General features: G+C 40.9%; 1 protein-coding gene across 3 annotated transcripts in view; it reads left to right on the top strand.

Annotated features, from left to right (window-relative positions):
* kcnab1a (potassium voltage-gated channel subfamily A regulatory beta subunit 1a) overlaps positions 1-9929 on the top strand; it is a 75670-nt gene extending 65741 nt beyond the window's left edge. For 2 of the 3 annotated variants that reach the window (XM_076100394.1, XM_076100395.1), the window contains exons 4-14: positions 310-389; positions 1387-1431; positions 2529-2573; positions 3624-3667; positions 3855-3941; positions 6253-6338; positions 7910-8030; positions 8319-8413; positions 9046-9166; positions 9620-9708; positions 9840-9929. In XM_076100394.1, the coding sequence (XP_075956509.1) occupies positions 310-389; positions 1387-1431; positions 2529-2573; positions 3624-3667; positions 3855-3941; positions 6253-6338; positions 7910-8030; positions 8319-8413; positions 9046-9166; positions 9620-9708; positions 9840-9929 (903 nt within the window). The remainder of the gene's footprint in view (positions 1-309; positions 390-1386; positions 1432-2528; positions 2574-3623; positions 3668-3854; positions 3942-6252; positions 6339-7909; positions 8031-8318; positions 8414-9045; positions 9167-9619; positions 9709-9839) is intronic. The other variant, XM_076100396.1, reaches the window with a different exon arrangement.
* Positions 9930-10448: the final 519 nt, after the last annotated feature.

The raw sequence follows: 10448 nt of genomic DNA on the forward strand, positions 1-10448 counted from the left end.
CTGTTCTATTGACTAAACAATACTCATTCTCTCAGGAAGGCCTCAGGCTGAAATGTGCCCGCAATGACATCAAACAAAATGATGAAGCTTTGATGGTGTGCCATGTTTTACTTCTTAGATAACGTTTTTGGCAAACCTGGAACACTATAGCTGTGGAAACACAAATGTTTGTATTTAAGATATTGATGAGCTAAATGCTACAGCTCTTCCATGGATTTGTGTTTCGAAGGGTGTCTTAAAAAATGTTTCAGCACACTGACATTTCTGTGTCCTCTCTTCATGTGTGTGTGTGTCCTGACCTCTTGCCAGGTTGCAGAGCAGCTAATGACTATTGCCTATGAGAGTGGAGTCAACCTGTTTGACACAGCTGAGGTCTACGCAGGCGGCAGGTAGGTGTCGAACCAAACCAACCTCTCACTTGTTTTTTAGTTCAGGGGCCGACGTGTGGCTCCACGATGTTTTTTTAAAAATGTTTCATACATGCGGAGTCGAATTTGTTTCACTCATTTAGTGAACCGATGAACAACCAGTTGGTCTGGAGTGTCGTGCAATTTCAGAAAAAGTTTCCACACTAGACATGCCCTATATTTGAGACCGGGTAAATTCACTTGGACCAACTGCTGTTAATGTGAGGTTGGATTCATTGTTTTTAATGATTAATTATGTTTTTCTGGCTCCTTGAAGTAACCTGAGCCTGTGCCTTTGGATATTCTTTGAATATGAAGAAAAAAGTATTACATTATTATTCATGCAGAACCTTGATCTTGTTGATCTTTAGGATTAAAGGAATGCTTTGCAGCTCTGAAAGGCTTACGCTGTGAACTAATTAGCAGAATCTGATATTTATTATTTATTATTTATTTAAACCATCCGATGTCTGAGTCTGATGCAAATATGAGGAAAATCCTGCAAAACACCTTTCCAGCCTGTCCTAGCTTTATCAGGGCAAGTGAGAAGATTTTAATTTTTGGCTCAGCATTCAACAAATTTAAATTTGGGAAAATCACCGTGACCATACATATTAGAATTGGAGAAATGAAATTCATGTGTCAGTGGGGTTTGATTTTTAAAACATCCACCAATAAGGAGTGATTTCCTTTTAGCTGTATCGTAACTTACCCGAATACATAAACAACAAAACAACAATAAAACCCAAATTCTGTCAAACATAGCCTCTGTCACTATAAGATGGCACTTGTGATGTAAAATGTTTAAAACATGTTTTTTTTAATGCACCATCATTTATGGACACAGTGGTTTGCCATCTTTTCAACGCATGGGGGGGAGTTTAGTTCGATAACAATAAATTGCAGAGTTGATATTAGTGGAGCGAATGTTTATGAATTCAAACTGCAATAACACCACCTCATTTATATTTCCTTGCAGGGCCGAAGTCATTCTAGGAAACATTATCAAGAAGAAATGCTGGAGGTAATGGTGACGTAGATGTGTGTGGTGGCTTCATCCCTTTTGTTGTGAGAGAGAAATGAAATGTGTGTGCACGTTGCAAGAGGCAGCAAGAGAAGTGTGCGCGGGGCGTGTATGAAACAAAGACAAACGGGATGGGAGCGAGAGATGTTTTTTTTTCATTTGGTGTGTTCAAATGCACGTGTTAGTGTTGTAAGTGTGTGTGAGAGACCGACATGTTTGATGTCAAAGTGATGCTGAGATCTGGACTACTATCTCTGCCAAGTCAGTTTATTTTTTATTTTATTTTTTCAAATCTGACTACATTCCTTATTGGCAGTAATTTGTGTATTTCCACAGACACACAGACACACACACACACACACACACACACACACACACACACACACACACACACACACACACACACACACACACACACATTCCATCACAGTACAGCAGCATGAAACTGTATAAGAGTCTGCCTGAAGGCATTTTTAGTTTCCTCTAATCTCAAATATTCCCTTTACGGAGTTTTTCCAAACATGCTCAGTCTTCAGCTCAGTCTATTATTGATCGACTGCGTAGGAAACAGAAAAGACAGACTTACAGTATCAAACCTGACAACTAGCTGCAATCTATTATGACTGGACAAAGCACACACAAAGATTGTTTCCACAAACTTTTAGTCTTTGTACATGTTTGTAAGCACAAACATGTTTAATATGCAGTGCAATTTGCACCGTAAAGGCCAAAATCGTCTCAACAGTCATAATGCATGCCCCTGCTCTAAGTGTCATTGTTGACATTTGACGCTGGTGCAGTAAAGACTCGATGGACGTGGCATTTCTGTCCGAGTGTGATGTATATTCACACACATCAGTCCAACTTTGTCCCTTTGAGGGAAGGGGGACGTTCGGTCACATTAAACTGCTTCAGACTGGACACAAATGTGCCTCAGTGAGAACAGATGATTATGGTTTGAACTCAACAGCTAAGCAGAGAGAGCAGGATGAGCACTGTCAGTAATAAACACATCCATGGAGCACAATGCATTATGTATCACTCATTCGGCTGCATGTTTCTTCTGACTTTCTGTATTTTTCTCTGCTCTTTCTCAGGCGATCCAGTATGGTCATTACAACTAAACTCTACTGGGGAGGAAAGTAAGTAAGAAACTCTGATTTCCGATGTCTGATGTCTGAAGGCAGATTGTGAGTGGTTGGTTAGGTTTTATTTAGTTAGGAAGTCTCATAGAGATCAAGGTCTGACCAGAGAACATCGCATAAGACAATTCAGTCGTACAAAGCAGTCATCACACACAGACACACTAATTTGCACATCCACGAATATTGTTAAGAATATCAGTGAGTAAAACGTCAAAGTCCATCAGAGGAGCTGAGTTTCACTACAACAACAAATCGGTTCTCAAATCTGTTGATAATCCGTCATGTATATAGCGATAAATTACGCAAATCCACTGTGCAAAGATAATAGTTCAGCCTCTCAACAATGAACTTTTTCTCTGTAACAACCTGAGCAACGTCCTGCCCCGTGCAGTAACCAGTACAGTAACCAATGGAACAACCAAGTCCTCTGCTGAGTCTGGAGAAAGAAATAGAAGGATAAAGAAAAGTTGTATAGCACACACACACTCACACACTCACACACACTCACACACTCTTTAGCTGTCCAACTGGGTCTGGAGATAAGGTTGAAGTTATTCCTGAGCATTCCTACATGTCTGTGAGGAAGGTTCAGTCCTTCACCTCCCCAGAGTTTGGTTGCATAATGATGCTGAACAGTTGAAAGCTCACTGACCCGTTTACATAAAACAGCCCGATGCACACTTTCTCATGTCATGTCCCCTAGCCGGGGTCAAAAAGTGATTTAAAAAAGCCTTTCACTCTGCTTGGAAAGCTAGACGACTGATATTTAGAAGTTGATTAAGCACCCGAAAGTTCAGATAATATTTGAGTTATTTCTATGCCACAAACATCATCACACAAGAATAACATGGTTCATACACCCATTCATGCTGACCTTACACTTCACAAGAAGGTCAGAAGAGCACAGAAATAAGAACTAACTCTTTTCACAGCCTTGTCTGTGGGTTGAAATGTACTCCGACAACAATGAACCCAATAACCAGAAGATACGTATTGAATTAATATGTACATTGTAGCTCATTGTTTGCTTTGTGTTTGTCCCATCAGAGCAGAGACGGAAAGAGGACTGTCCAGGAAACACATTATTGAAGGTAAAACATGCAAACACACACACACACACACACACACACACACACACACACACACCAGATAAACAAACAAACAACTTTAAAAAAGTTCACTAACAACAAACCTTAAATAAATGTTCTTCTGCACTGCACACTGCTCGTCACTTCACCCTCCGCTATCTCCGCCTTTGCATCTCTCCGTGCCTCTCAGGTCTAAAAGGCTCTCTACAAAGGCTGCAGTTGGAGTATGTAGATGTCGTTTTTGCCAACCGCCCTGACAGCAACACTCCCATGGAGGGTGAGTCATATTTCAGGGGATGTTTTGTGTTCCTGGTTATAGTGACCTCGATGTCCATGTGTTCTTCAGTGTAGTTAGGCAGCCAGTCCTGTATAATTAATGATCAAGAAGTTGTTTATTGGCATGCATATTAGTGCATGGGTTCCTCGTTAGTCATCTGAAATGAATTGTGTACTAATGCATTCTACAGGTAAAGCCCTTTAGCTGTGGGGTTTCTCTCAATGCCGTGTTAATTAGTGCTCACAGCTAATCAATAAGGAAGTTGTATGTCAATTAGTCAGTTACTTTTGCTTTTTTTCCCTCAGAATTCCAGCTCTCCTTCAGTGGGGCTTTTACAATATTATGTATTTAAGCTGCGTAGAAATATCATACATACATCGATCATACATCATACATTCCCCTTATTGAAGACTGATATGATACTGACAATGCACATAAATGACAAACTAATGAGACTTTATGTTTTTAACTTTGATGTGATAGTTTGCATATGATTTCTATATTTAGGTCTAAATTGTGATATTGTGGAAGCTGTTGTTTTTCATAATTTAGACTAGCAGTGTAGTATATGATGCATTCAGACAAAGACCTTGATTTTATTCTTCATAGATTCCTACTGTGCTGCAAACACAGCTTACTTTTCTCCACCATCTGCACTCACTGTTCATTTCCTATTTAATTCCTTCAACTATTAGATCTATCGCTCTTCCTTCCTTCCTTGAATTCGTTTTACTCTCCATCTTCTTCTCTCCCTTCTTATATTGGACGGAAATTGAGGCAACTAGTATTTAAATGTGAGCGCAGTGTGCACAATCACAGCGTGTTGCAGGAGCTGGGTGGAGATGAAGGCAGGAGTAACAAGAGACAGAATTGTTTCCTTTGCTTAGTACTGTGTTATTTCCTTCGACAGGATGGTATTAAGTAAGACATCTGTGTTTGTTAATTATCATTTACAAAACTGAATGGAAACTTAGAAGTCTTTCTCGGTCTTCTTGATTATACTTTTTTGCAGATCTACCTTTTCTTTGTGTTTCTAAGCTTTTTCTTTTCTTTTCGTTGTTTTCTTCGACCTTCGTATCTCTCATATCCTGTCGATTTTGCCAAGAGCCAGTTATGCAGAGTGAAATACAAGAGTCCTGCCACAGTTGAGGATTGCAGTATAATTGGAGTGAGCGCAGGGCGGTGATGAATAACCCTAACTGCTATTGGCCCTGACTGCTGCTCGCACAGTCTGCAGTGTTGGAGCTAATTGCGTCATTAAAAATGCGGCAGATGGAGTGTGATCAGAAGTGGTTTAGTATGTGAGCTTGTTAGTTTGTCCCCCGAGATGTTAGGGACGGGTGATGATCCGTCAGCAGGTAAGAGAGACTCGAGGAGGCGGGTGGCCTCTGGGGACTTTTTGAATACTTCATCAGTTTGTTAAAGTTTGTGTGCTTTCAAGGCCAACATTTATCTCAGATGAGTCTCTCTTGTTGTCTTGATTTTTCTGATGCTAAACCCATTCCTAAATGCCTACTTTCTCATTGTTTCTGTGTCATTCATCCTCTCTGTTTGACCGTTTTCTGGGTTTCATCCATCTCTCTGTCTCTCCTGAGGCATGGCTGTTGTTGATTCAGAAAATATTGCCTGCCTCCGGGAAAGTGAAATCTATTGTTCTTTATCCGTATCTTTGGTAGAAAATAAAGCAAGCAAACAAACAAAACACATTTTCTAAATCACTTTCTCTTTCAGTGCCAGCTGTGTTTTGTGCTTTCTATAAGTGGATTACACATCAGGTGTGTTATCACCTCATGGATATGATAAACACTGAAGAAAGAAATGATCTGAAGGATTTGGATTCTTATTTTGAATATCTTGAGGTTTCTTTTAGATGAAGTGTTTGACCCGTAGTGACATTTTTCACAGTTGCACGATTGACAAATTGACTGCAGTTTGACCTATAATGCTCTAGATAGACTCATTAAGCTTCAATAAGTCTATTGCATTTTAGAATGAACTCTACTGAGTGAATAATGACTTTAATTTATACATTGAATACATTGAATCCTGTTAACTGCATTAAGAGAAGAAGGAAACAGGGTGAGAAATATTCTGTTTTTACTGCGAGCCTAGAAGACTCAACCGTTTTGTTGAATTCATTTTGAATGCGCTTTGATCCGGCAGGGACGGATATGATTCGTTTGTGCCGAATTGAATTCAGGATAAATGTTGCTGTCTGTTACTAGCACTGCACAGGGTGGTTTCAATAAATACATTGTTTACTGTTGATCCAACTGACTGATGCGATGTGGGCATGTGTATATCTCTGCAGAGATTGTTCGGGCCATGACTTATGTGATCAACCAAGGAATGGCGATGTACTGGGGGACGTCTCGGTGGACGGCCATGGAGATCATGGTAAGACTTTGTCTTTGTTTGTCTTTTGGAGTAAAAAATAAATTAAAACAAACTTTTTCTATCAGTAATAAAAGTAGGTTTTGAACCTTTAGTGAAGCAACGTTTTTAAACCACACATAAGGTGCAGAATAAATGACTTCAATGTAAATAAACTGTTATTTAGTTGCTGTACTGCAGTTTTAAACTTTTCTCAGCTCGTCAGAATTAAGGAATGAAATGTTTTTTTTGTGATTTAATTTCAGGGGAAAGTTTCATGTTGCTTTGGCAGATTAGATTTCATATCCCACTGACTAGAATAGCAGAAGATAGACACTTTACTGGGATTCAAACCTTTTATTTGTTGATTCAATGATCCATAGAATGAAGTCTCAAGAAGCCATATTTACTCTAGTTATGTTCAGTACCCTAACATCATGAGAACCCATTCTTATCCATGACATTGCTTATGCATAGTCATGGATTTGAAAAGGTGATGAAAGGAGAAATGGAAGGAAAATTGCACTGTGTGTTTGAGTTTAAGTTTGTTTCTATGAGGTGTTCCCACAGAGGCAGAGTGGTTTCCTCCATCTTTGTTTGCGCTTTCCGTCAGAAACAATCCGCCTCCCGTTTCAACTCTCGCTGCAGTAATGAATATATACAAGGGGAGTATGAAGCCACAGCAGAGGGTTATGAAATAAGCACGTCTAAACTGACATTCAAGGACCTAACACCAATTCTCCCCTCTCTCATGTCACTCTCTGGCCTCTTTCTCACCCTCTCCCTCCCCCTCTGAGCACAGCGTGATGTGTTGACACTCTGTCTCTGTGTTCTCAGTGAAAAGGAGCAGATATCTTTGTAGAACAAAAGCGCAGATGAAAGCCGTGTAATTTATAGCATCAATAAAGAAAGGGGGGGGGGGGGGGGTAAACACATCTCGGTGTACGACAAGGCAGGTGTAAAGTACACACACATACGCAGGCTCGAGGGGCATATAATTTGTAAGTTGAGTGATGGCACCGATGTTATCGTTGCTAAATAGATTCCCCCCCTCGTTTACTGCTCTCTCATCCTGACATTTTTCACAGCAGGAGCCTGAAAAAATGAAAGAGTGGGGAGCGTTTAAAGAAGCAGCAAACCCAGCGTGTGTGTGTGTGTGTGTGTGTGTGTGTGTGTGTGTGTGTGTGTGTGTGTGTGTGTGTTTTCTCTGGCATGTGTTGAAGGACACATGGAAATCCAGATGAGAAGCTATAGAGGGAAATTTGAATATGATGCCTCGGAGAGTTGTGATATGGAATATTGATTGGGTGACTTACTGTGAGCCCTTCATTTGAATTTGTCTCACGCTCCCACGAGCTGATGAACAGCCTCTCATCTCTTCCACCAAGAAAACCCATCGCTATCTATGGCTACCAAATGTCTGCTCTCTCTCTGTCTTCTACCCTCATCGCTTTTATTCTCCCCAAAAAGAAAACAAATGTATTAGTGCGGCATTACATTAAACGCCACATAGAAGGATGATGCTGCAGTGAGTCATGACAAACTAATTCTTTCCCCTTTTCCGTTTGCCCTCCTTTTTTTTTTTTAATCTCTAGGAGGCCTATTCAGTGGCAAGACAGTTTAATCTCATCCCTCCAGTGTGTGAGCAGGCAGAGTATCATCTCTTCCAGAGGGAGAAAGTAGAAGTGCAACTGCCTGAACTTTACCATAAGATAGGCAAGTATTCTTTGTGTTGTATACTATTGTGGCGAATTAGCCAACCGATGGCCCAAGAGAAGTTAGCACAAACGTCCTGTGGTCAGAACATTCTTCCACTCAGTTTCTCATAGATGAGTTAATTTAATGAAACCGATAAATAATCTCTGTGCTTATCTGTTGCTCATCCCTTCTGAGTTTTAATTATCTTTCCTGGCACTGTTCTCACACATTTCTTTTTCACACTTCTTCCTTCAACACATCTTACTAAAACTCCTGTTTAACTCATTATGGTCCCCATGGTGACAGGAGTTGGAGCGATGACGTGGTCACCGTTGGCGTGCGGCATCATCACAGGGAAATATGAAAATGGCATTCCTGAATCTTCCAGGGCTTCCATGAAGGTATGCAAAACTTAACTTCACCATGATTATTTTCTATAACGCATAAAATTGATCTGCTCTGTTCCAAAAGTAGAAGCACCGTGTGGATGGAAGAGAAAGCTTCCATCCTTAACAGATTTTAAATTTTCTCACTATTACTTTAATTAGTGTCAACGTCAGGGAGGGCGATGGAAAATTATGATTGAATGTTTTCTGCAGAAGCTGCTAAAGCTCTAGCTTGTTTGTCCATGTGTTGTCCAAGTTTTAATGTATGCAGACTTCACAGATGATCAGTGCTACCGAAAATTGTTCCAAACTAGACAGCTTTGTATAACATGGGGGTCAGGATTTCAAGATATATTGATATATTAGGCACAAGATCACTGTGACAATCTCCTTCTTCTAAGTCTTTTAAGTCGTATGTTCTTAAAACAAGTGACCGAATATTATGTAAACTTACACTGGATATGATTCTGCATCTTGTTTTGATTGTTTTGTCATTTATTGTCAATCTTCTTAACCGCATTATACAGAGAAAGTCTATTTGATCTTTCTCTCCTTCATGTGTCTGCGTCTAATCTATCTTTCACATAACTTCTCTTTCCCTTCCTCATTCGCTCACGCAATCTCTTTCCTCTCCTCCCTCCCGCCAGTCCTATCAATGGTTGAAGGAGAAAATAGTAAGTGAGGATGGAAGGAAGCAACAGGCCAAGCTGAAAGAGCTCAACCACATTGCAGAGAAGCTGGGCTGCACTCTGCCTCAGCTGGCTGTTGGTAAGACTTCATATTTTACAGCAAATACTGTGGAAGCAACCGGAAGCAGGGCTTTGACAACACAACTGCTCAGGGCTTTGAGACAGGAACGTTTTAAATGTGAGACATCACCAAATCCTTTACACAATGTCTGTGTTTGATTCCCCCTGCAGCTTATAGCGACAAACAGACTTCAATATCTATTTGTGCTTTTAATGTAATTAAATGTTTAATAAATCTGTGGTGTGCTTTGGGAAAAAAGGCCGGCTGACATTTAAGGTTTGCAAAATGGTAATGAATGGACTTAAACAAACACAAACCTTTGATTTGTAGGTAAATAAGATAAATTGTTGTATAGATCTAGGAAGAGCAAATAAAGGAAACGACTAAAAGCTCAGGTTTATTTGTGTAATAATCAATAGTGCGCCATCAAGTGGGCTCTGTGGGAACATCAACCTCTCTTTCTCCCTCCAGCGTGGTGTCTTAGAAATGAGGGAGTGAGCTCAGTTCTTCTGGGAACATCCAGCCCTGAGCAGCTCACTGAGAACCTCGGGGCCATACAGGTGGGAACATGCAGGAACACACACAGCTGTTGTCGAGATCCAAATACTTTTCCCCCTTTTTTTGCCTCACTGTATATTTCACTTCCTTCCTGCCAGGCATGTTCAATTTATCGTTCTCTCTTTTTGCCCAGGTCCTTCCTAAGATGACATCTCATGTGGTGTCTGAAGTCGACCACATCTTGGGCAACAGGCCGTACAGTAAGAAGGACTACCGCTCTTAGACCAGGCGGGTGGACTCAGCCTTCCTACTCACCTACCTACTTAAGCATACTGCTACCATGGACCCACCGTTCAATGTTCAAGTCCATGGTTCTCTCCTTGGGCCCCACTCAGCTCCAGCCCACTTCAGCCTGGAACAGACAGCCTTGCCCTGCACAGATCGGGTTCATCTCAGGTCCAGTCCAGCTCAGCCAAGAGACGCTTAACCAACTCAGCTTTTTGCAGCCTCCAAACGCAGCTTCAACTTCAACGCAAATCAAAACTTTGTTCCCCCCCCCCCCAACCAAGGTGTTTTCTTTCAGCGGCGGTCTATTTAACTATGTCTATGCAGAGCTTAGTCTTACCCGTACCACATCTCGGTTCAGCTCCATCCAGGGGTCTCATTAAGACATTTAGAAATCAGATGGCAAGGCGTGCAGGAACAGCTCTTAATAGTTTGTGATACACATGCACACATATTTACACATTCACAGTTGGGATTTGAGCAGGACAGTATGAAAAGCACTTCAGGAATATTTCAA

The sequence above is a fragment of the Anarhichas minor genome, unplaced genomic scaffold (assembly GCF_050575085.1).
Source record: "Anarhichas minor isolate MPS153535 unplaced genomic scaffold, ASM5057508v1 ptg000026l, whole genome shotgun sequence".
In the NCBI taxonomy this organism is placed as follows: domain Eukaryota; kingdom Metazoa; phylum Chordata; class Actinopteri; order Perciformes; family Anarhichadidae; genus Anarhichas; species Anarhichas minor.